This window comes from Hemiscyllium ocellatum, chromosome 4, assembly GCF_020745735.1.
Source record: "Hemiscyllium ocellatum isolate sHemOce1 chromosome 4, sHemOce1.pat.X.cur, whole genome shotgun sequence".
In the NCBI taxonomy this organism is placed as follows: Eukaryota; Metazoa; Chordata; class Chondrichthyes; order Orectolobiformes; family Hemiscylliidae; genus Hemiscyllium; species Hemiscyllium ocellatum.
The window spans coordinates 111,243,696-111,271,073 of NC_083404.1; the positions used below are offsets into that span (position 1 = coordinate 111,243,696).

Sequence of the window (27,378 nt, forward strand, 5' to 3'; positions counted from 1 at the left end):
TTACATTACTATACTTTAAAATAATTTGGAGCAATATACTATTCTTTCTCCACCAGTGTTGTGACTGAGACACTTTGGTTTCCTGCTGCTCTTTAAATAGTTACTGGTTCAACTATTTTTTTCAGTTTCAGAGGTTGGAGCAGGGAAGGTGAATGTTGTCCAGAGAAAGGAAAAAATAATTAACTCTATCTTTCCACAAGCGCCCCATGATCATACATGCGTCATGCTGATGTTTCACAATAGGGCCTAACCTCCAATCATCTTGGAACCCTGTATCAATTGGACAAGACCCCACAATGTACAATGACCTGCATGCAATTAAAGATGTACCTCATGGCAATACCAATAGCCATAGATGGATGTCTAGTTGACTGCATATCTACTTGAGAGAAAGATCACAGGGATTTCTATATCAGCTGCACCATGACATCTGGGCTGATCACCACTGTTCCTGACTTACTATATCCAAAGGCTTAAGTCTCAAAAACAGAAACAGCAGAAGCAATATCACAGTAATAGTGACATGGTGGCTAAGTGGTTAGCACTGCTGCCTCACAGCGCCAGGGACCTGGGTTCGATTCCCACCTCGGGCGACTCTCTCTGTGGAGTGTGTTTCCTCCAGATGCTCTGCTTTCCTCCAACAATGCAAAGATGTGCAGGTTAGGTGAATTGGCAGTGCTAAATTGCCCATTGTGTTTGGTGTATTAGTTAGGGGTAAATGTAGGGGAGGGGAATGGGTCTAGGTATGTTATTCTTTGGAGGGTCGGTGTGGACTTGTTGTGCCAAATGGCCTATTTCCACATTGTAGGTAATCTAATATAATCAGTAAAATTAGCATTGAAAGAACTTCCAGGCACTGGGAGCTCATAGTGTCCACACTGCCTAGTGGATTTTAAAGTCCACCATACTAAGCATTTGCAAAGAAGTCCTTCTTCTCTCAACCAGGAAATCATGACTATTTAAGCATGAGCATATGAAATAGGAGCAGAAGTAGATAATTCAGCTCCTGGAGTCTGCCATTCAGTAAGATTAGGGTTGGTCTCGTAGTGTTTCTCATTCAACGTTTCAATCTACTGCTGATAACTGTTGATTCTCCCCTGCTTTCGAAAGAAATCTGTCCACCTCTGCCTTAACTCCAGTTCAGTGACTCCACTTTGATTAGCTTCTGAGGCAGAGAGTTTCAAAGTCACACACCCCCCGATGAGAGAAAAAAAAATCCTCTCTATTCTGAAAGAGCAACACTATCTTTTAAAAAGTGTCTCAGTTCTGGACTGACCCACAAGAGGACATGTCATTCCACATGCACCATACCAAGATTATTCTGAATCGATCAAGTCAGCCCTCACTTTTCAAATGGAATTGAGCCCAGCCTGTCCAATCTAGTCTCATAAGACTCACTCATTCCAGGTATCAATCTTGTAAACCTCCTCTGAACACCCTCAATTTACATCCTGCCTTAAGTAAAGAAAGCAAAACTGCACACAGTATTTGGGGTATGGCCTTCCCAAAAAAAAAGGACATTAGTGAGAGATATCAAAGAGGAGTCTCCAGTACTGTGTTCAGCAGTACAAGTGATCTTTATTCGGAGCTCGTTATCTACACAAGTGGGAGAGGCTAGAAACCCCTCCGACTCTGGGTTTCACGTGGGGGCCAGTTGCCCTCTTAATCAATGACACTTTAGATTTCCCAATAAAGTCCAGGATATTTATATATACCACATCACAATGATTACATACAACATTTACGTCAATACTTGCCACATCCCCTTTAACCTACACATCCATTCCTGTGGATACACAATCAATGATGGACAACTTCATGGTCAACCTTACACCTTCCTGCCATCTCCTGATGTTTGCCAGACCCCTATCACTTGTGTTTGAGTTCTTTTTAACTATATTGTATTGACCGCAATCTAACTCTAATGGTTATGAACCTTCCTAGACATCTGCCAGTTGTATTGTATACTTGCTTATTACCAATGACTGCTTAAATTTGGTCATGCAATTTATATCCCTTGCTGACCTTAGTATAGAAGATTAAAAGGATGTTAATTTCTACTAGTTGCTATAATGTTTGTAATATCTAATATGCAGTGACTTCTAAAGTTATACATAGTTAAACCTAATACTACGATTATGTGACTAAGCTAACAATTTCAGGAGCAGTTTCCCTCTTATCCAATTTGAAGTTAAACAAATTTATGTGATGACTCTTTATTCTCAGTGTCACAGTGACCCTGCATCACAATTGTTTTTGTTCCCCTTGCTACGTTATTTGTCTCTTGGTACTGTTACGAGGTTACTTGTTTATACTTTGCTGTTGTTCTGCTGACAGGAAAAAAGGTGTTGCAAGGCTGTTTATCAAAATCCATCTCTCCATCCAAGGCTAACTGTCTTCAAAAAATTTAATTCCCCAATATCTAATAAACGTAAACTTCTATTATTGTACAAATATGTGTCTACTGTATTATGTAATTAGAATTATTTTTAAAAACCTCCTCTCCGGTAGGTCAAGCTGTCCCTTTCTATTTCATAGAGAAATTGGAAATCTCAAATCAGATGGTTTTCATCTGAGCTGCTTTATCAGAGTCTTACTGTTTGCATTCTAGTCCCATCTTACTAAGACGCAGAGGTGTTTTTTTGTCTGAGGTGAAGGCCATGATTTGACTTGTATGAAATTCTACATCAGCTAAAACTCTTTTTTGCGTCAGTTTAAAAGAAAACCCATAATAGCCATTTTGCCATATTCAGCCATGGGCAACTACAATGCCCTGCATAACTAAAACATAATATCCTGAATTTTACATTCAATTTTTCTCCTAATAAATGACAGGCTGAACTTGCTTAGCCTTCTGAGGAAGTAGAGGCATTGTTATGCTTTCTTGATTGTAATATCAACTTGGGTGGACCAGGACAGATTAATGGTGATCTTCACTCCCAAGAACATGACACTGTTCACTGTTGACCATTTTTACCTCAGACCTTCATCTAAACCAACAATTCAGATGCAAAGCAATGATATGCTTCTGGCATGTCGGTTTTCCACTGAAGTTACTGAATTGAATTGAATTGAATTTATTGTCAGGTATACCAAAATTGCAGATCTTTCTGGATTTCTGATGGGTCCAGATGGCTCCATTATGAGGGGCCCCAGGGAAACTAATGGACAGGTACAGAAATTAATTGCTTATTTGAGGGGGTCAGTTATCCCACTGGTAATTGGACGCCTGATGCCACTGATTGAATTGTAGTGGGTCCAGCCACCGACTGGATTCTATTGCCTCCTTGCCTTCAGATATCTTATGAATGTCTTTTTAAAATTGCACATTTATCATCCACCAGCAAGAGTCTGTTATTCAGATAACAGTTCAGTTATGTTTTTGGTGTTATTAATTGAGGAAGCATGTAATGACTATGGCATCACAAATATATCTGATCCTTTTCTAAGCATTGTGAAATCTTTAACTTTTTCTGAACTTTGGCTTAGGCTAATAAAGGCTCAGTTTAGGATCAGTATCAGCTCAACGTGTGCTCAAACCTAGGAATGGGACTGAGCACTTTTCAGACACTGTAGGTTTAACATGCAGCTAACCTGATTCTTTGTTAAACCAGAATCATTTCATCACTCTAAATCTTCCACTGTGTTGCTGCATACTCAGTAAAAGCACAGGGGAGAAAATAATACTCAAAAAGCTTAAACTGTCATAAAGTATTAAAGGTTATTTATGCAGTTAATGACTCCAGTAGTGAAATAAATTGACCTTCTCCAATACACTTTGACTGTTATTGACCACAAACTACAAAGTGATAGATACGTGTTGCTCTGGGACAATTCCTTTTCTTCCACTGGCTTTTTAAAAATCATTTGTACCCAGTCTCTCCTTGTGTTTATTATCGTCGACCCTTATTCGATGCTCTTTGTGTAGGGTTTCAGCTTGCCACACAACCTCTGAGTCAAGGTTATGGTGATAAATTCTACTGTATTGTCATTTCTATTCTGAGGAAATTGGTTTGGTGCTTTCACATTGAAGGGAGATAATTTGCTGCAGTCTTTCAAATGGATTAGAAATGGATTGAAGTTAGAGTTCATGCCTCCCATTACACTCCGCAAAGAGAAGTGTCTTAAGGCAGTGTACACACTCCAGCCTTCATTATGTGCACTTAATACCTTTCCTTTTTGTCATTTAATGAAATTTTCCACAGAAACATGTCTTGCTAACTAAAGCCTTTAGATTGCAAAACGTGTTTTCATGGAAGAGGAATTACAGGACGTGCCATGTCGAGGGCGGGAGAACTTTCCAAGGTGCATGCCCTTTCTATTATTTCATTAGGTTTATATTCTCTTGTAGCTATAAGGCTCATTTAGAAATTCATTCCCTGAATTAGGGTGGTAATTTAGTGAAGTAGTTGACACTCGTTCGAATGAAAAGTAATGCTCTGCTTCAGAATGCCTGAAGTCTTGTGTCCTTGTCAAAGTAGTCTAGAACACACTTAACTTAAAGGTAGTGAGCAGACTGTGTATGTCATAGCATTCACAATAAATTCATTCAATGTGAAGAGTATTTGTCTCAATCTAACATTTTTTTCTTAATTCAGAATCTAAGAATGTACACTGGTTATTCAACTGAGTTTGTGAACTGTGGTCAGATACAGTTAAAAATAACCAGTTACAAATTAGACAAGAGACCAAGAATAAAAAGCAACACAGTAGTGGATGATTGGAACATATTCCCAGCAGAAGTGCTTAAAGCTAAGATTTGTAACTTTATGCAACACTGCCAAATAAGTGACGATTTAGGAATAGAATTCATTGTTGAAAATAGTTATTTTGATTAAAGCTGTTAAATATTCCATTGGATAAGACCAGAGGAAATTAGAAGGTTTGATTCTAAGGGGGAGATTAGAATAAGAGGAATTTTGTCTCAAAGGCATTTGTCCAGAGTTGCTTAATTTGAAAAATATTCAGGAACTTTGCTTCATTACCTTTAATCGGGGAATATGTAAAGATGACTTCAGAAAGCAAGTTGAATAATATTGTTATGATTTTGCCCTCATTATCTGTGCACTTTCCATTACCTCAGGTTTGCCTAGTTCATGATGTACATTTTAGGATTGAGATTTTTATACTGCTTTTACTACAGCCTATGGAATTTATGAAACAGAATTTTGATCAGACTACTTTGAGTTGGAGAGGAATTTGAATCAAAAAAATCTTTGAACAAAATAAATGTTTTATGAAGAAAGGCACACTTTGTCAAAGCTTTTTGCTTCGTACTCATCAGAACAATTCACAAGAAATACAAGTAGTTCGAGGAAAATGACACTTTTATACTGTAAGTGAAGAGAATGCTGACTGGTTAGCATATAGACGTGTTGCTTTAGTGAATGTAGCATTTTACAACTGACAGTTAATTGCCAAGTTTTATTTAAATTGAAGCTGTGTAGATCAAGGCATTACCCTGAGAAATGAACTTGGAAGTGGATGTCACATATTTTATTGAATTGAAACAGTATGTACATGTTCATTCTATCTGCAAACAACTGTCCCTATGTATTAGTACACACAGTTTCTAGTATAACTGTGTCTCACTGCATGCCTGATTCACTATCTTTAATTCATTGTCTGCATAATTCTATACACTAAGAATTTTTAGACAATCCTATATTTGAAATTCTGCAATTGTGGGATGCATTGTGTTGAATATAATCAGTACTGTGCTTGCTGTGAATTGCTGAATGGATATGCTGTTTGATGCAATCACTAGTCTTTGGAGCATATGACATACATAAGCATCATACTGACACTGAAATTCATATATCACATTACTCATTTGTGTGATAAGCAGAGCATTGTTTTGATCTGATGGAGTCTGGTTATCAAACAGGCTGACGATTAAAGGTTCTGATGAATCTGATCTGTCATAAGATAGTAAAGGTTTAGTCCTTTGGTAACAGTTTCAGTCACATGAATGCTGGCCTAACATGTTTCAGTGTCACCCGTATAACTTGACTGGGAAAAAAGACTGTGGTACAATTGTGAGTTGATACTGGTCATGTGTTTCGATCTTTCCTTCAGTCCATTATGACATATGGCATTGGGCAGATTAGAAACTCTATAATACTTAGGTGTTGGTCCATCACTAAGCAATGCAATATATGAAATTTACTAGTAGCTTTGAAGTGTGTTCACTTATGTCCATATTTAGTTAGGTATTTGCCAGCGACTTGACAATGTCTGCAGTCTGAATGTCAAAAGTCACATGATTTGTGGTAGCCACCTTAACAAAGAGAAAGTGGGGACCACAGATGCTGGAAATCAGAATTGAGAGTGTGGTGCTGGAAAAGCACAGCAGGTCAGGCAGCATCCAAGGAGTAGGGGAATTGACCTTTCAGGCATAAGCTCTTCATCAGGGCCTGATGCCAGAAACTTTGATTCTCCTATTCCTTGAATGCTGCCTGACCTGCTGTGCTTTTCCAGCAGCACACTCTCAGCTAGCCACCTTAACAGCCTGTTTATGTCCCTTTTTGTTTTTAAAAATGACAAGGTTTAATATATTTCATACTTGTAATGGGAATGAGACAAGCTGTCACTATCTCAATCCCTTGGTTAAGTTCCTACCTTGCAGTTACTTCAAGTTAGCTGTTACCTTCTTAATATCAATTAGAGATTAGATTAAATCGTTTACTTCACTGAAGATATATGTTATAATGTATATTAAATAATTATATATACAAAGCCAGCTGAATCTTTCAATTAGCCTTCATTTTGTAACCAGCTCCTAGCTGTCCCTAACACGTATGCACCAGTAGAGTCTGTTTATTGGCTGACTTGTAATAACCTCTAACTATCCATTATGTTTTCTTGTATGAGCAGCAACTTTAAACATTTGTTAATATGTAATACAGGAAATGAAGAATGCCATACATTAGTTGCACTAATGCTTGAATAATATATTCTGTTCCATCTCAGTTTTACTATCCTGTTCTGATCAGTCGATAACCCTTCTTGGGATGGCACTTCCATCATACTAGGAACCTCTGTGGAATCTCTTCGACGTGCCCCATCAATCTATCATATGCTGAAATTGGATTCTTAAGCTCTGCATCCCATGATTTGCTGTCATCTTGCAGAACATGCAAAGTGACCTAATTTTGGGTTAAGCTTTGCCAGATTTTTCCTTCCACATTGAAGAATTCCCTCTAATTCAGCTGTTTTCATAATTAAATTGATCCATTTTAATATACTTGTGGGAGTTGCTGACAAGACATTTTACTGACTTGCTTTTTCATGTTTCATGCTGTAAGTTGACATTTCTGACTTGCTTAGTGGTTGTCAGCTTACAATATGGAGCCATATTTATGCTATTAAATTATTTGAATTTAATAGAGTACAAAACTATAAGATTTAACCCATAAAGACAGATTACATAGATTTTAAGTTTATATTTCCTTGATTATGGGGTAAACTAATTGAATTTTTTAAGATGATTAACAGATTTGATATTGTGTGTGAATAGAAAACTGTTTCACCTGATGAGGCAATCCAGAAGAACACCCTTAAAATTTTACCTATATTTAGGTTCGTAAACGATGGCAACATGTACTTAAAAATATAGTGGATATCTAGAATTTCATGTCAGTCTTCTTCCACAAAAAAGTTGTTGCAAGTATATTAATGTAAATTTTCAAACTGGTATGAATAAAATAATACATTTTCGTGGAATATAGTATTAAGGGATTTGGAACTCTGGCAGGTAAATACAGTTAAATGTAGATTAAGCATGATCTAATTGTTTGAGAAGGTCAAAGGAATTGAAACATCTAATCCTGCTCCTACATTTACAACCAAGATGAACTCCAAAATTAGGAACAGGAATAGGTCCTTGGGCCACTTCAGCCAACTTCACCAATTAATAAGATTATGTTGTAACCTCAAATTCATGTTCCCACCCTACCCTCCTAATCCTTGGCATTCTTACTAGCCAAGAAACTACCAACCTCCATCTGAAAAGTGTTCAAAAACCATGCTTCCACCATCTCAAGAATAAAGCTTTTCAAAGACTCAATCCTCTGAGAGAAAGTATTCCTTCTTATTTCTGTGTTAAATGGGAAAGTTCTTAAGTTCAACCTGTGTTCCTTGTTTTTGACACACCCACAAGGTGAAACATCCTTGTCGAATCCAACTTTACAAGTCCTCTGAGGACCTTGGATATTTCAAACAGATCACTTCCTATCCTTCCTAATGCCAGTGAATACAGGCTCTGCCTACCCTTAAGATGATACCTCAGATATCTATCAAAGAAACCTTCTCTGAACTGCTTCATTCATTTCCTTTCTTAAAAGGAGACTAAGCTGAACACAACACCGCAAATGTGACCTCAACAAAATTGCATATTGTAACAACATGTTCTTACTCTTAATATTCCATTTCCCTTACAATAACCAACAAACTTCTGCTTTCCTTCCCAGTCATTTGCTGGATCTGTGCAATAGCCTGTTGTGATTCATACGCCATATTACTCCAATCTCTGCAACCCGGGGTTCTGGAATTCTCTTCATTTAAATAATAAGTGATTTTTGAATTCTCCTTATTGACTGAATGTGTTTACATTTCCTCACATTATACGCCATCTGCTAATTTTTTGCCCACTCATGTAACCGATCTATATCCATTTTGCAGACTCTCTATCTTTTGTATCATCAGAAAATCAACTCCTTCATCCAAGTCATAATTGAGGCCCACAATTTATAACACTCATCAGATCCTAGCAACCCAAAAAATATTCCTTTGTTTTTATTTAACCTATTTTTCTGATCAGTCACTTCAGCGATATTATTACACAGCTCTTGAGCAGGTGGGACTTGAACCCAAACCTCCTAGTTAGGGATAGGGCCACTACCAATATGGCACATGTTACCTTCTGCTTTCTATTAACTATCCATGCTACTGTGCTAACCCTTTGTCATGAATACTTACTTCATTTAGTAACCTTTTGTGGCTCACATGCCTTCTAGAAATCTAGATACAGTACATTCATGGTTTCTCTTTACCTGCATTGCTTATTACTTCCTTGAAGGACTGCAAAAAATTAGTGAAACACCCATTTTCTCTTCACATGCCCATTAATGTGCCCATTTAGGACAGAGATGAGGAAGAATCTTTTTTTTTCTGAATGTAGTCATTTACTAATAGTTGTTTACCACAGAGAGCTGTTGAGATTAAGTTGTTAAGTATACAAGTAAGGTCAAGTCACCATAGTCCTATGGGACCATAGGCCTCCATTCTCATCTGAGAAAGATGACTGGTGATGGTTTAATCTGAGGGTCATCACACCTCCGGTGAGGGGAGAGGTTTAGAAAGAGAAAGCTTTTCTTGTAACCTCAGCTGGTGCAAGAATTGAACACCTGCTGTTGGCATCCCTTAAAAGCATAAGCTAGTAGTGGAGCCAGTAGAGCTAATGACCCCCTTTTAAGTGTATTTAAGGCCGAGATAGACACATTTTTAATCATTCAGGGAATCAATGTTTCTCTGGATAAGATAAGAAAGTGGAGTTGAGGATTGTCAGATGAGCTCCAAACTCATTGAATGACTTCCTTTTTGCTCCTGTGTTTTCTAGTCTTCTAGTCTTCTGACCTGTCCTTGCTGCCTGCGAGATTCATGCATGGCTTCAATTTCCAAAGTCAGGCATCAATGCATTGGCATGAGTGTGGAATCTTGGAGTAACTGTGCAGCAGTGAAGCTTAGTAGGGAATGTTGGACGATATCAGGGGATTCAGCAAAAGTAATACCATTGAGTGTCAATGGATTTTGGTTAGATTCTCTCTTGTTGGAGATGGCTATAGCTTGGCACTTGTGTAACATAATTGTTACTTCCCACTCAGCAGCCCAATCCTGAATGTTGAGTAGGCCTTGTTTCATATGGATACAGGCTGCTTCAGTACTTGAGTTGTAAAAGATATAGTATGTTGTTCAATCATCAGCAAACATCCCAATATATGAATTTATGATGGAGAGAATGTCATTGGTGAAGTAGTTGAGATATGTTTGGGCCTCAGGCTCTACCTTGAGGAACTTAATGTCCTGCCTCCAACAACCACAACCATGTTCCTTCATGCCAGGTATAACTCCAACAAGCAGGAAGTTTTCCGTCAATTCCCATTGACTCCAATTTTGCTAGGTCTCCTCAATGCCATACTTGTTCAAATGATACCTTGATTTCAAGGGTAGTCACTCCCACCTTATTTGTGGAGTCAGTTCTTATTTCTTAGACCAAGGTTGTAATGAGTTAAGGAGATTTGAGTGGTCCTTTTCAGTTAGTTTCATATCACAGCTGAATGGTTCATATTATTTGCAAATATGGAGATATTTCACTTGGACCAATTAATCACCTTTAATATTGTTTGCCAGTTTTATTTCCTGTCTCCTCATGAAGTAGCTAACACATGTTGGGTGTTGATGGATACTGGCAGCCCTAAAATATAAATTTTCACATGTGAACCTGAGTTATTAGTAGTGGCATAGAATTCAATTTAATGGGTATTCACTCAAATATACTTCGATTATGAGACCTTTTCAACCCAGCCAAATGGGGCAATAATACCTTGAAAATGGTAGGAAATAATATACAGAAGACGTGTTCTTTAATGATCTTGGAAGTATATGTCTTGGCCTAGACATCAGGAGAGCTTTATTGGTCCCCTTTTGGAACTTGATTTGGGATAACAGACAGATCGCTGTCTCAGTTTATGTCTTATCAGAAAGAATGCTGTTCTAACAGAGCGACACTCCCTCTGTTTTCCACTGAACTGTTAACCTAGCTAGTGTCCTCAGTCGCTGGAATAAGATTTATAAATCCATGACCTTTTAACATCAGTGCTATGCTTGAGCCAAGGCTGGCATTTTAAAGACTAATGGTAGAGCCCTTATTGCCTTTACAGCCAAATTGAGCTGAGCATAGGTGTACATCAAACCTGGAATTACTGCTATTACTTAAACATTTTACCAGCTTATTCAAGCTTTCAGAAAGCACCCTTAAATCCTTCTAAAATGTCATCCAAACCTTGTACGAGCAACTACATTCAATAAGTTCTTCCAGTTGAGCCTTGAGGCTTTATTGTATGTAGACAGTACTGCAAAATCATATAGGCTACAAAGAGAAATCATCTAAATATCTCAATCTCTTCTATAAGAAGAAATAACAGAACATCTTATGGTAGCTGTTCTCACTCACTATTTTCTTGTAATCTGTTCTCTCTGCAAATTCCCTTGTTGAAAGGAAACAGGAAAATCCACCTTCAGTGACACTGAATGGGTGAATCCTTAACCAGTGAATGGAAGATTGAGAATCAGCAAATCTGATTCAAAAATCTCACTTCGCTAGCAAAGAATTAAAAGGGGTCTAAAGGAAACCAACGGAAAACAGATCATTGGTGCCTGTTATCTGGACTAGTGCCAGACTGTGTTTCTCTGACCTGTTTTACAGTCATAATCATAGAATCATACAATTCGGAAAATACCCATCAATCCATATGACTATGCCAACTTATCTACAACTCATCCCACTTTCCAGCACTTGGCCCATAACTTTAAATATCATTACATTTCAAGTGCTCATCCATGTACTTGTTAAAATTTGTGAGGTTTCCCTCCTCTATGGACAGTGCATTCCAGATTTCTACCACCTCGTGAGTGAAAACATATTTCCTCAAATTCCCTCTCAACTTTCTGCCCGTCGCCTTAAAATCATGTCCTTTTATTATTGACCCTTCAACTAACAGGTCCAGCTGCTTCCTAGCCACCTTGCCCATGCCCCTCAAAATCTTATACATCTCACTGACGTCTTCCTTTAGCCCTCTCTACTTTAAAGAGAACAATCTAAGCTTATCCAGCCTTTCGTCATAGCTAAAATGCTCCAACCCCAACAAAATCCTGTTGAATCTCCTCTGCACCCCATGTAGTGCAGTATATTATCTGTTTAATCTAAGTGGAGATTTTAGGTTTTGGGTAGTAAAGATGTTAAGTTTTAGACTTAAAAATTAGCAATTAAATCTGTATGTTTTGCCATTGGTTATAAACAGTTTGAATATAGTCATTGTTATTTTCTTGTTAATGGAAAACCTGGTGTGAATACACTTGGCCTGATTTAGACAGGTAAAATTGGGCAGTTCAATGGTTTCATCAAATTTGTGATGACTCTGACAATAGTGGGACTTGATTTCCAGCCTATTAACCCCATGAGCCATGATAAGGTAAAGAGATTGTTCTTTCCCCTATGACTCGAGTTGGTCTGTATTCTCTGAAGTTTAGAATAATTGGAATTAGTCTAATTGAAAATGTAAATTTCTTTTAAGGGCCTGACACAATAAATGCTAAGATAAATTGTTTTCCCAATTTGGGAATCTGGAAAACAGAGACCTAGTGATAGGATTATCATTTAGGACTGTGATGAAGAGACAATTCTTCATTCAATCTTACTGAATCTTTGGAATTTACTATCCCAAATATCTATGGATGTTCAGTTGTTGAGTGCAGTCAAGTCTGAGATTGATAGTTTTTTTTCAAAAGTATGGTGAGAATTAATAGATATGGGGAGAGTACAAAAAGATGGTTTTAAGGTAGAAATCAGCCATGATTTTGTTAAATAGAGATGCAGGCTTGAATGACCAAATGACGAACACCTGCTCCTATTTCTTATGTTTTTATAAATTATATTGGCATACAGCAGTTTTAGTGCCTAGATTAGTACGATGCTGCAGTGCGAATCAAGTGATTCATCCCACACTTGACTGTGTATTTTTCTGAAAGATATGTTCTAGTTGTATGAATGCAGGTAATAATTTTCTTCTTACTATGCACTGTCATTTTCTTTTCCATGTGCTGCAATGGCAGCAAAAATTTGAGATTTTGAATTAAAGGGATAAAAGGAAACTGCTAGAGGCACAGATCAATGGAGCACAAATTTGAGCCCGATAGAGGTAATTTGAACTGGAACAGGTTTGTTGCCAGCATCCCATCCCATTCTTGTTTTATTGAGTCTTTCTCCTTTCTTTCCTTGCAGGTCACCGCTCCTGAACCGAATGAGACTGAACAGCAATTATAGGTTCCTTCAGCAGAGATGGAAAATGAAAGGCATGCGCTGCATCGGGGGAGTGCTGTACAGTGTATCTGCCAACAGGCTTTCAAAAAGCTCTGCCATTCCTATCAGAAGTGGAGTCACAAGTGCAAAGAGTACCGTAAAGTCAGGTAAAGTGACCAATTGTCCTAAAATGTATCAAATAAAAGGATACTTCAGATGAAATCTCAAATCTGATAGAATTGAAAATGTTTTTAAATTCCAGTATGGAATTTACCTCTTGTTTTTAGTCGTTTAAATGTCTTTTGCCCTGTACTGATTCCATGAGAGATTGAAAGTAAATACAAAGGACTGAAGGCTTTATTTCTTAACTGATGAGAAATCAGCAGCAACCAGAAAAGCATTGAAGGTTTTTTTTCCTTTATGGCAAATTTTATCTGGAGACACTCATGCAGCTCAGAATGGTTACTAGATAGAAAGAGATCATTTGGCGTTATCTGTTTATGCTGGCTCTTTGAAAGGGAGGTTCACCTCGTGATACTGCCTCTTTTTTTAATCTATAACTCTCCAAATGCTTGCTTTTCAGACGATAATCCATTTCCCTCACAAAAGCTTTAATTGAATATGTTATTGCCTATGAGACAATGCATTCCACACCCTTGCTATGTGAAACATGTTTTTCCTCCTATTGCACTGCTTCTTTTGCTGAATATCTTGAATTTATGTTCTCAAACCTTTGGTTTTTCCCTAATGAGTCTTAGCCAAACCCATCACGATTTTGAATACCTTTATCAAACCTTCTCTCAATCTTCTCCAAGGAAAATGGTCCTAATTTCGCCAGACCATCCAAGTATCTTGAAATTCCCCATCTCTGGAAAAATTCATTTGAATATTTTTCTGCACTCTCTCCAATGTCTTCATTATGCTTGCTAAAGTGTAGTGCTGAGAACTGGACAGAATATTCCACTTGAGGCTGAGCCAGTGTTCTGATTGAATTCAACATAGTTTCTTTGCTTTTACACTATATACCTGTATTAAAACTTACTGATTTAAAAAAAATCCTTCATGTTTTCTTTATTAATTACTCCCAACCTTTACTACCACCTTTCAAGATTTATGTAATTTTGCACAACTTCCTTTGCTGCTGCAACCCTTTAAAATTTATACCCTAATTTCATAATGTCTTTCAAAATCTGTCACTTAATACTTCCCTGTGTAAAATTTAAATTGCATTTGTCTTCTCATTCTGCCAACCTTACGTACCCTTCATAAAATTGTAAGAAATAATAACTGGGTAGACAATTTGGGCCACTGAGCTTCCTCCACCATTCACTAATATTATGGGCTGATTGTTGGCTTAACTCACTCATGCCAGAGTTTGAAGTTCTGTACTATCCTCCTGATATCCAGTCCTTGCAGGTTGAATCCTCTGCATGTTTTGAAATTGTGTGCGCATCAGGGCCTAACTGATTAATATATGTCAGAACAAGCTGGGTGCATGATTAATAGAGGTTCTCTCTAAGCTGCACATCCAGTAGCAAGCTCCGTACAGGCTAATCAGCATGCTGTGCATAAGAAGCCACTGCTGCAAATGGACGTTGAAGTTCGTGCAGCAGCAGGAAATATTAGAGAAATGTTGATCCTAACACTGACTTCTCCAAAATTCTACTGTAAACCTCCCACCAGTTTGAAAAGCGTGTGTTTCACTATCAGCTGTGGAGTTTGAACCGATGTTCCCAGAGCCTAAGGTTCTGAACTAACACTATATTTAACACTATGCTACCACTATGACATTTGGAAGTTCATGCCCATGCATTAACAAGATTTTTCCTAAACACATTTACATTGGCTTTCCTTAATTAGTCCCCATTTGTTCAAGTGACTATTAAAGTTGTTGCAAATTATTGTTTCTGAAGATGTTAAACTGCCTGACTAACTTGTTCAAGCAAGCTTGCAACATTTTCATTTCTCTGGTCCTCTGGCATTACACTTTAATCTAAGGAAGATTGTAAAATTTGTTGAATCTCACTGCAATTTGCAGTAGTTCCACGACTCCATAGGTCACAATTAAAAATTTTAATTTTTAATTTTAAGTGGGCGGCACGGTGGCACAGTGGTTAGCACTGCTGCCTCAGCGTCAGAGACCCGGGTTCAATTCCCGCCTCAGGCGACTGACTGTGTGGAGTTAGCACTTTCTCCCCGTGTCTGCGTGGGTTTCCTCCAGGTGCTCCGGTTTCCTCCCACAGTTCAAAAATATGCAGGTTAGTTAAATTGGCCATGCTAAATTGCCTGTAGTGTTAGGTGCAGGGGTAAATGTAGGGGAATGGGTCTGGGTGGGTTGCGCTTCGGCAGGTCAGTGTGGACTTGTTGGGCCGAAAGGCCTGTTTCCACACTGTAAGTAATGTGATTGTTTTACCTGGTTATCGATATGGCCAATTGTATGTTTCCTCTATATAAGACTTAAGATAAACCGGGTTTTGTGAATGGGATAATGATGACATTGTGTTAATTCACCACTTCAGGCTCTGTGATAGTGTGCATCCCACTGATGGGTTATAGATATTTGCATATGATAAAATCTGGTGTTAAAACCTAGTCTAATGGCGACTGTGAAACCAATTTGATTGTTCCAAAAATTCAATTGCTTCAGTAACCTTCTCCAGGAAAAGAAGTCTGCATCTTTATTTCCTCTAGACCCAAAGTAACTCTTAATTCCTTGATGCAATTAGTGATAGGCATTTGATCAAACCCCAAAGAACAGTGCTGGAAATCAGAAACAAAAACCTTTCTGAAGTAGGGTCACTGGACTCAAAATGTAAACTCTGCTTCCTGTCCACAGATGGTGCACGAACTGCTAAGTTTTTCCAGCCGTCTTTGTTTTTGAGTCCATTTGGCCAATTACTTTGACTGCTCTGTGGGTCATGGACCCATGCTTTCAATGGTTCACCTTGTAAAAAGTGGTAGCATTGTTGTCACATCACTGGGCTTCTATTCCGGAAGCCTAGGCAAATAATTTGGAGGCATGAGCTCGAATTCCACCATGGCAGATGGTGATAGTTGCATGTAACAAAATATGGAATTAAAAACTAGTCTAATGGTGACCATGTTGTTTGTTGTAAAATTTCATCTCATTTAGGAAAGGAAATCCACCATTGTTACCTGGCTTCCACACCTACAACCAATGTGATTCACACTTAACTGACCTTTGAACTGGCCCCAGATAACCATCTATTATACATACTCGAGTAAAAACCGATCTCATGTAAATGTTGATTCCCTAGTTTTGCCCAAAAAATCTGAAACTTTCCATATATCACATGTAAAAGATGACACTAATTCTTCTCAGATAACAGATCAACGTTTGTAAGTCAGGGTATTATCCTGTACGTGAATGTTATGAAGAGGAAATTGATTTTTTTTGTGTTAATGTGTGTTTTGATGTACAATTCACAGATATGTTAGGCTAAGGATTTCTTAAGTTCATTATTGAAGGAGCACTATAATTAATATAATTAGTGTTCACTTTTTGTATGGTTGCCCGCTCCACTCTAGGTCTCTACCCTGCTCACCATCCTGCTCCCTTTGCGACTCCAGCACGTTGGCCATCCCGCTCCGCTCCGGGTCTCCAGCCCGCTGGCTGTCCCGCTCCGTTCTGGCTCTCCAGCGTGCTGGCCGTCCTGCTCTACTCCGGGTCTGCAGCATGCTGGCCATCCTGCTGCTGGGACTCCAGCCCGCTGGCCGTCCCGTTCTGTTTGGGACTCCAGCCTGCTGGCCATCCTGCTCTGCTCCGGGTCTCCAGCCCGCTGGCCATCGCGCTGTGCTCTGGGTCTTCAGCCTGCTGGCCGTCCCACTGTGCTCTGAATCTCCAGCCCGCTGGCCGTCGCGCTGTGCTCTGGGTCTCCAGCCCGCTGGCTGTCCCGCTCCATTCTGGCTCTCTAGCCCGCTGGCCATCCCGTTATGCTCTGGGTCTCCAGTCCGCTGGCCGTCTTGCTCTGTCTGGGTCTCCAGCCCCCTGGCCGGGTCTCCAGCCCCCTGGCCGTCGCGCTGTGCTCTGGGTCTCCAGCCCACTGGCCATCGCGCTGTGCTCTGGGTCTCCAGCCCGCTGGCTGTCCCGCTCTTCTCCGGGTCTCCAGTCTGCTGGCCGTCCCGCTGTACTCTGGGTCTCCAGCCCGTTGGCCGTCTCGCTCTGTCTGGTCTCCAGCCCACTGGCAGTCCCGCTCTACTCCGGGTCTGCAGCATGCTGGCCATCCTGCTCTACTGGGACTCCAGCCCGCTGGCCGTCCCGTTCTGTTTGGGACTCCAGCCCGCTGGCCGTCGCGCTGTGCTCTGGGTCTCCAGCCCGCTGGCCGTCGCGCTGTGCTCTGGGTCTCCAGCCCGCTGGCCGTCGCGCTGTGCTCTGGGGCTCCAGCCCGCTGGCCGTCGCGCTGTGCTCTGGGGCTCCAGCCCGCTGGCCGTCGCGCTGTGCTCTGGGGCTCCAGCCCGCTGGCCGTCGCGCTGTGCTCTGGGGCTCCAGCCCGCTGGCCGTCGCGCTGTGCTCTGGGGCTCCAGCCCGCTGGCCGTCGCGCTGTGCTCTGGGGCTCCAGCCCGCTGGCCGTCGCGCTGTGCTCTGGGGCTCCAGCCCGCTGGCCGTCGCGCTGTGCTCTGGGGCTCCAGCCCGCTGGCCGTCGCGCTGTGCTCTGGGGCTCCAGCCCGCTGGCCGTCGCGCTGTGCTCTGGGGCTCCAGCCCGCTGGCCGTCGCGCTGTGCTCTGGGGCTCCAGCCCGCTGGCCGTCGCGCTGTGCTCTGGGGCTCCAGCCCGCTGGCCGTCGCGCTGTGCTCTGGGGCTCCAGCCCGCTGGCCGTCGCGCTGTGCTCTGGGGCTCCTGTCCACTCCAATGCGTTGTGAGCTTTTTCATTATTTGTTTAGAGATCAGTTGGGCTTCTGCTAATGATACAATATGAATTTTGACAGGCCCCTCAAAAGTAGTGTCCATGTAATAGTCAACCCCATAAATTTAACCTTAAATAGTCTAAAAATTTGACTTTTACATGATATATACGGTAGTTCAAGGACAATTAGGGATATGCAACAAGTGCTTGCTTTGCACACATATATCTGTGAAAGAGTAAAGCCCAAAAACCTATTCAGTATTTCTTCCTTGTCAATTTTAAACCCATCAACTGTCTAAATTACTTCCTCTTTCATGTGGTCCATTTACTTTGCACCTGCCATTGCCAAAAAAGTACTAAGTGTTCGTTTAATTCCTCGATTGTGCCCCATGGTTTTCTACAAGCATTCCCTTTTTGGCCTCTAATTGCTCCCACTCTTCCTTCTACCACTTCTTTTCTGTACGAAGATTTTTGGATTCTCCTTTATATTTGCTCACAATCTCTCTTCTTACTGTCTCCTTGCTTCTATTATTTGCTTTTCCAATTCCCCTCACAACCTTTTATATTCAGCATAGTCACTCAGCATTGGCCATTTGTTGTTCAAGCAGCAGGAAGTGCAGGAGCGTCGAGTAGGAGTCTGTCGGGAAGGTGAGGAAAAAGGTTGAAAAACTCACCTCTAGCATTGGGGTCTGCCAAAGTCGTTCCAGCAGCATAAAGTGTGGGAGCGTCAAGCAGGATGTTGTCGGAGAGGTCACGAGGTTACATGTTTGGGCAGTTGCAGCCCCAAGTCGTGGTCCAATAGACACCACTGACATAGGTAGGGAGAAAGGTGGGGATCTAAGACAGAAGTTCAGGGAGCTAGGTTGGAACCTTAGAGCTAAAACAAACAGAGTTGTTATCTCTGGTTTGTTGCCCTTGCCATATGCTAGTGAAGCAAGGAAAAGGGAGAGAGTGGAGCTGAACACATGGCTCCAGGGATGGTGCAGGTGGGAGGGTTTTGGATTCTTGTTAATTGAAGCTGTTTCTGGGGAAGGTGGGACCTCTACAAACAGGATGGTCTTCACGTAAACCAGAAGGGTACCAATGTCCTGGGGGAGGGGTTGGAATTTGCTAATGCTCCTTGGCGGGGTTTAAACTAATGCAGCAGAGGGATGGGAACCTGAATTGTAGTTCCAGTGTACAGGAGGTTGAAAGGGTATTGAGGCCAGGGATAGGTTTACAAGGTCGTGAGAGGGCACCGCCAACCAGGATGTCGATTTGAAATATATTTCAATGCCAGGAGCATCTGGAATAAGGTAGGTGAACTTGCAGCATGGGTTGGTACCTAGGATTTCGATATTGTGGCCATTTTAGAGACATGGCTAGAGGAGAGGCAGGAATGGTTGTTGCGATTCCAGGATTTAGATGTTTCAGAGATGATGGTAAAAGAGGGGGGTTGTGTGGCATTGTTAATCAAGGATAGTGTTACAGCAGGTGAGAGACTGCTTGAGGACTCATCCACTGTGGTAGTTTGGGCTGAGGTTAGAAACAGGAAAGGAGAGATTACCTTCATGGGAGTTTTCTATAGGCCTCCAAATTGTTCCAGGTTGTAGAGGAAAGGATAACAACGATGATTCTCAATAGGAACAAGAGTTAGCAGGCTAGTTATTTTGGGATCTTTAACTTTCCCAATATTGATTGGGAATACTATAGTTCAGGTCAGCTTTTGTTCAATGTATGCAGAAGGGTTTTCTGACATCGTATGTTGACAGGCCAACAAACCTATCCCTGGCCTCAAGATTGGATTTGGTACTGGGAATTGAACCCGGCGAGGTTTGAGATTTGGATAGTTGAGCACTTTGACAGTAGTGACCATAATTCGGTTATGTTTACAATAATAATGCGCAGGGATCAGTATAGAGAGGGAAAGAGGTATAATTGGGAGAAAGGCAATTATGATGTGATTAGGCAAGATTTAGGATCATAAGATGGGGAAGGAAACTGTAGGGGATGGACACACTTGAAATGTGGAGCTCATTCAAGGAACAGCTACTGCGGGTCCTTGATAAGTATATACTTATCAGGCAGGGAGGTAATTGTTGAGAGAGGGAGCAATAGTTTACTAAAGAAGTTGAAGCCCTTGTCAAGAGGAAGAAGAAGGGTTATGTGAGCATGAGGCGTGAAAGCTCAGACAGGGGGCTTGAGAGTTATAAGTTAGCCAGAAAAAATCTAAAGAGAGGGCTAAGAAGAGTCAGGAGGGGATATGAAAAGTTGTTGGTGGATAGGAGCAAGGAAAACCCTAAGACCTTCTATAGATATAACAGAAATAAAAGAATGACCAGACTAAGATTAGGGCCAATCAAAGATAGTAGTGGAAAGTTGTGTGTGGAATCTGAGGACATAGGGAAAGTGCTTAACGAATATTTTTCGTTAGTATTCACATTGGAAAAGGCAATGTTAGTGACAATACAGGGATACAGGCTCCAAGATTATATGGGATTGGAGTTGACAAAGAGGAGGTTTTAGCAATTTTGGAAGATCTGAAAATAGGTAAGATCCCTGGGCTGGATGGAATTTATCCTTGGATTCTCTGGGAAGCCGGGAGGGTATTGCAGAGCCTTTGGCTTCAATCTTTGTCATTATTGTCAACAGGAATAGTGCCAGAAGACTGGAGGAGAGCAAACATTGTTCTCTTGTTCAAAAAAGTGAGTAGTGACAACCCAGGTAATTATAGGCTGGTGAGCCTTACCTCAGTTGTGTGTAAGGTGTTGGAAAGTTTATAAGAAAATTTATAATCATCTGGAAAGGAATAATTTGATTTGGGATAGTTAACACGGTTTTGTGAAGGGTTGGTCGTGCCTCACTAACCCTATTGAGTTCTGCGAGAAGGAGACAAAACAGATGGATGAAGGTAGAGTGGTTGATAAGGTTCCACATGGTAGGCTATTGCACAAAATATGGAGTTTCAGGATTGAAGGTGGTTTAGCGATTTGTGTAAGAAATTGACTAGCTGAAAGAAAACAAAGTGGTGGTTAATGGAAAATGTTACCAGTGGTGTGCTGCAAGGATCTGTTTTGGGCCACTGCTGGTTGTCATTTTTTTCAATGATCTGTATGTGGGTGTAGAAGGATGGATTAGTAAATTTGCAGATATCACTAAGGTAGGCAGAGTTGTGGATATTGTCGAAGGTTGTTGTAGGTTACGAGGGACATAGATAAGATGCAGAGCTAGGCTGAAAAGTGGCAAATGGAGTTTAATGTGGAAAAGAGTGAAGTAGTTCACTTCGGAATAAATAACAAGAATGCAGAGTACTGGGGTATTGGTAAAATTCTTGGCAGTGTAGATGAACAGAGAGATCTCAGTGTCCTAGTGCATAAATCCCTGAAAGTTGCCACCCAGGTTGATAGGGTTGTTAAGAAGGCATATGGTGTGTTGCCATTTGTTGGTAGGGGCGTGAGCTTCAGAGCCATGAGGCCACACCTGGAGTATTGCGTACAGTTCTAGTCATCGCATTATAGGAAGGATGTGGAAGGTTTGGAAAGGGTTCACAGGAGATTTACTAGGATGTTGCTGGTACGGAAGGAAGGTCTTATGAGGAAAGGCTGAGGGAACTGAAACTGTTTTCATTGGAGAGAAGAAAGTTGAGAGGTGACTTAATCAAGACATATAAGATAATCCGAGGGTTAGCTAGGGTGGACAATAAGAACTTTCTTTCCACAGATGGTAAAGGCTAACACAGGGGACATCGTTTTGAATTAAGGGGTGATAGATATGGGACAGATATTAGGGGTAGTTCCTTCAGTCAGAATAATAGGAGTGTGGAACTGCCTGCCTGCAGCAATAGTAGACTCGCTGACATTAAGGGCATTTAAATGGGCATTGGACATATGTATGGATAATAATGGAACGGTGTAGGTTAGATGGGCATCAGAATATTTTCACAGATTGGCGCAACATCAAGAGCTGAAGGGCCTGTACTGCGCTGTAACATTCTATGTTCTATAGTCTCCAGTTTTATTTACCCAAATGATATTGGTCATGAGTACATTTTTTTTTCATCTGAATCTTAAATCCAGAACTCCCTGAATTATAATTTTCACTACGTTTCCTCTTTATGGAAACATTTTCACTATCTTTCCCCTTAGCTGTGCCTGAACTTTCGACAGTTACTTTCTTGTCTACCAACATTTAATGACAATTTATCTTGGTCCAATTCACTCTTACTACATTGAAGTTGGGTTTCCCCATTTAATTTTTCTTATACTGGATCATTTCTTGCCATTTTCCATTGCCAACCTGTACTTCCAATGAATGTCACCTAAATGTTGTTGTACTGACCATCTCGTTTCCACAAATCAGATCTTGAGATACCTCGTATCCTGTTGGATTCACAAATAAACAAGATTTGGTACAGGAGACTCCTAAACCAGATGGGTGTTTTTAAATCAATAATCAATGTCATTCCCTTTAAGTATCTCACTATGTCTCTCCCCATCTTTGAGTCCCCTGAGTCAATTGGGGTGCCACATACTTGGATCTTGCTACACTCCCTAGCTGAAACAATACAGGTGTCAGTGTTGGGACCCCAACAGTTTATGTTTAATATTAACTGTCTGGATGAAGGAACTAGGGCATTGTTGCTAAGTTTGCAGATGACACGTAGGTGAAGGAGCATCTAATGTTGAGGAAGTGGAGAAACTGTAGTAGGACTTGGACAGGCTAGGAGAGTGGGCAAAGAAATAGCCGATTGAATACAATGTGGGAAGGTGTACGGTTCTGCACTTTGATAGGTAGAACAGAGGCATATACTAGTTTCTAAACAGGGAAAGGCTTTGGAAATCTAAAGCAGAAAGGGACTAAGCAGTTCCAGTGCAGGTAAAAATGTCAATTCATTTGCTAGTTAGGAGGAAAATGCAACGCTGGCATTCATTTCAAGAGGGCTAGAATACAAGAATAGAGATGTACTGCTGAGGCTGTATAAGGCTGAAGTTAGCCATGTACATACATACAGAATATGGTGAGAAGTTTTAACTCCAATCCTATTACATCTAAGGCAGGATGCGCTGGCCTTGGAGGGGGGTGGTCAAGAACAGTTTTATAAGAATCATCCTGACGACGAAAGGCTTGTCATTTGAGGAGCACTTAGAACAAAGAACATAGAAAAGTACAGCACATTACAGGCCCTTTGGGCCATGATGTTGTGCCAAGGATTATTCCAAATCTAAAATAAAATAATCTAACCTACACACCCCTCAATTCACTGCTGTCCACGTACATGTCCAGCAGTCACTTAAGTGTCCCTAATGACTCTGCTTCCATCACTGCCACTGGCAACGCATTTCATGCATTCACAACTCTCTGTGTGACAAATCTACCTCTGACGTCTCCTCTATATCTTCCTCCTAATATCTTAAAACTATAACCCCTCATGCCAGTCAATGCTACCCTGGGGAAAAGTCTCTGGCTATCGACTCTATCCATGCCTGTCATTGCCTTGTATACCTAGATCAGGTCACCTCTCTTCCTCCTCCTCTCCAGAGAGAAAAGCCTGAGGTTAGTCAACCTGTCTTTGTAAGACAAGTCTTCCAATCCAGGCAGCATCCTGGTAAACCTTCTTTGCACCCTGTCCAAAGTCTCTGTATCTTTCCTATAAAGTTGAGGACTCTGAATCTGTATTTGATGGAGTTTATAAAGTTGAGGGGAGTGGTGGGAATCTCATTGAAACCTACAGATCATGAGATGCCTGGTTAGAGGAGACATGAAGAGGATGTTTCCACTTGACAGAGAGACTAGAACCAGAGGGCACAACCTTGGAGTGAAGGGATGACCCATTACAACTGAGTTGAGGAGAAATTTCTTCAACTAGAAGGTGGTGAATCTGTGGAACTCATTGCTGTACAAGACTGTAGAGGCCAAGTCATTAAATATTTAAGACAGAGATAGGTTTTTGATTACTAAGGAGATCAGTTGTTACAGGGAAAAGGAAGGAGAATGGGTTTGAGAAATGCATCAACCATGATTGAATGGTGAAATAGACTTGATGGGCCAAATGGCCTAATTTTGCTCCTATATCTTATAAATCTTTTCATGTTAGTAAAACTTGCTATTTAAACAGAAAAGTCTCACCAGTTTCTCACTTCCCTTCTGTTGTTGACACTTGTGAAAAGAAGCTTACTTAAATGCTTTACTTAAAATTTTAAATTTATCTTTAAATTTTAAAGTCTCACCAAAACATTAAATTCAAGATATGTGACCATGTATCCTCATAATTACTCGAGATAGGTTTCCTTTGAAAATCTGATGAAACATTCATGTTGTTCTTAGGTACACCTCCCTAATTATTTATTTTCATTATCAAAAAATCACATCTATGGAGCAGGCTGTCTGCAATTTAGATTGATCCATTACCCTTTTCAAACTCTTTTTTTTCCTTGAGAACAACACTTGCTACCTCCCTGATTTTGGGATATTGATTGAATTATCCCTGTTTTATTTCCATTCCCTCAACAGAAGATGGTGAGTAAATACTGTAGGGATGTGTGATAGTTATCAAAGCTCACATAAAGCAAGTGGAAAGGCCTTTTATTAAAAAAAAGCCATTGTTCCTATGTTTGCTTTTCTTTTCACTGCCCCTACAATGATGGGTTTAAAATTTGGGAAGAAGCACAGCCACTCGCCCTTCTGTGATGCAGTATATTGCACCAGCACTGAGAAGAGCCCCTTAAGCAAGACATGAATTGGAATTCTGCCCCTGAACAAGCATTAATCTGAACCCACATCTCATAAGAATCATTAGAACTTACATTGCCTCGAGCTGAACTAGATTCACAGAGGAATACTATGCACTATTAAATTCATCTCTTTTCTTTTCCCTCATTAACTAATTAACGTTACATTTAGCTCTTCACCCACTTAATTTAACATATGGTGTGTTGTGCAGACTTGTGGAACATGGTTTGCATCCCACTTTGCTGCTCAAGAATTATCAGCTCAGCTCACTCAAGAGATTAAATTATTTCTCATGGGCTCTTGTAGTATATCCTCCATCTCTTTAGTTGTTCAGTCTCCTGAGAGATAGCAAAGAGCTGTAGGTAAAACTGTGGTTACTTGCCTTAGAAAATTAAATGAATTGTGGAAGAGTCTGTGATAATAGAAATTGTGCACAGTACATTGGATAGAATAGCCTTTCCCTGTTCCAAGCCTGTGATTTTGTGTTAAAGTGAAGGAAATTGCTGTAGGGTTTTTTTAATTCCCAAAGTATTTCAGGGATTTATAGAAGTTTTACTGATAGTTTAAAAATTGGAATTTCTACTACAGTGACTTGTCGTATTCTGTTTCATTTCTGCTGGCTACTTAATGAAGTCAGTGATTAGGAATTCATCCCACAGAGTTTCAGCTGAACCAGATGGGCACCAAAAGTTTTAAAATTGCTCTAAGAATCTATCTGGACTTAACCGTTGAAAGTAGGTCATGATAATGGCTGTTTTACATTTGATAAAAATTTTAGGGATGTCTAAAATAATCTGTTAGGAATGTTTTATGGAACTGAACCTATAAGTAGTCTTCTATTCCCTGTGATCAGGCCTTTATGTTTATAACCTATTATCTCGTACAGCATGGTTCTCAACAGTAAACCTCTCATATTTAAGGCTGAGATAGATATATATTTGATAAGTAGGTGGCATCGGGTGTTTCAGGGAAGAAAAGTGGACATAAGAGATGTTGGATCAGCAATTATCCTATTGAATGACAGAAAGCCCGAGGCCTACTCCTGTTCCTAATTCTTATGGTCTCTTAATCTTACATAGACTCTGGAAACACTCACGATTTTGGTATTTCACCTACTTTGCAGAAGATGGACAATTAAACAATATGAAGGAAGAAAGCTAATTAGAGTCATATAGCATGGAAACAGATACTTCGGTCCAATTTATCCGTGCCAACCAAGTTTCCCAAACTAAACTGGTCCCACTTGACAACATTTGTGGCCCATATCCCTCAAAACCTTTCCTATTCATGTACGTCCATGTGTCTTTTAAATATTGTAACTATTCTATTATGGGCTAGGTCAGACCACTCAAAACATGCTTAAACAGGCAGCCTAGACCATAACTTTGCAATTTGTTTTGGTAAGTGTACAGTCAAAGTTACCCGGATTAAGTTAGCGAGGTTGACTACCAGATTTAAAACAGACAAAACAATTTATTCACAAAATTACACACAGAACAGAAAAAGAACCCCTACAGAACTCAGTCCCTCCAAACTAGACTTAATTATGCTGTTCTGAACATACACAACAGTCCCAAAAAGCAAACTCCCTTTCAACCCGGTAAAAATGGAACACATGCTTACAGGTTGAAGTTGAAGACCAGAAGAGAAAAAGAGTGAGTTTTCACACAGCTCCCTGTTGAACTCACAGTTCAAAACTGAACTGAACTGCTCAGCTAGAGAGCTGACCACTCGCCTTTCATTATACACGTCACTTCTAAAACAAGACCACTTTGGTCTGAAATCTCATCTGTTTACACGTAAACAAAAGGTTTCTCAAAATCCTTTACATCTCTGAACCAAACCAGACTGATCAGAGCCTGGCCTGGTTTATTACCCCACAGAAAAAAATCAAGGCCGTGTATCTTTGAACCAAGGAACAGCTTTGAGAAAAAAAAACGTTCTTGCTTTCTGACAGTGCCTGCTTCAATGGCTTCCTTTAACCCAAGCCTTAATGTTGCCCATACCTTATTGTACGTGAACACGTACTGCTTAAGTATCAATGAATGGTGCTGAACATTGTGCAGTCATCAGCAATATTCCCATGCTGACTTTCTGTTGGAGGGAAGGTCATTATTCAAACAGCTGAAGATGTTTGGGCCTCCTGAAGAACTCTGTGGTTATGTCTATGGCTGAGATAACTGACATTCAACAACCACACTTTCCTTTGTGCTTTCAAACCAACCCGGAGTTATCTCTTGTTTCTCAGTGACTCTAGTTTTGTTTGGACTCCTTGATGCCATACTAGTCGGATGCTGCCTTGATATCAAGGGTAGTCACTCTCACTTCACATGGAGTTCAGCTCTTTTGTCCATATTTGGGCCAAGGCTGTAGTGAGGTCAGGAACCCAGTCACCTTGGTAGAAACTAATCTGAGTATCAATGAGATGGAGTATAATGTGAAAGCAAATATAACTGTATGGAGGATGATGTAAAATCCCAATGTGCAAGGGTATCTAGGTGTTAAAGTGTGAGAGCTAGAAAAAGGTTAGTATGTAGGTACAGCAAGCAATTAAGAAGGATAATGGAATATTATCTTAATTGTAAACCTGATTTTTTTTCCAAGTTTATACGTAGCATATTATCAAACAGAATAAGGTTTTCAGTGAAATTTGGTTCAGTTAAATTTACTTTTTTAAAAAATGCTAATGTTCATAAAAGTGCCCTTGAAACTGTTGGATTATCACTAA

The 27,378-nt window shown here is 40.4% G+C and overlaps 1 protein-coding gene across 1 annotated transcript in view; it reads left to right on the top strand.

The window, feature by feature from the left end:
* Window positions 1–27,378, top strand: part of zc3h3 (zinc finger CCCH-type containing 3) — a 250,275-nt gene that overhangs the window by 125,351 nt on the left and 97,546 nt on the right. The window contains exon 5 of the mRNA XM_060824460.1: window positions 13,061–13,245. Within this exon, the coding sequence (XP_060680443.1) occupies window positions 13,061–13,245 (185 nt within the window). The remainder of the gene's footprint in view (window positions 1–13,060; window positions 13,246–27,378) is intronic.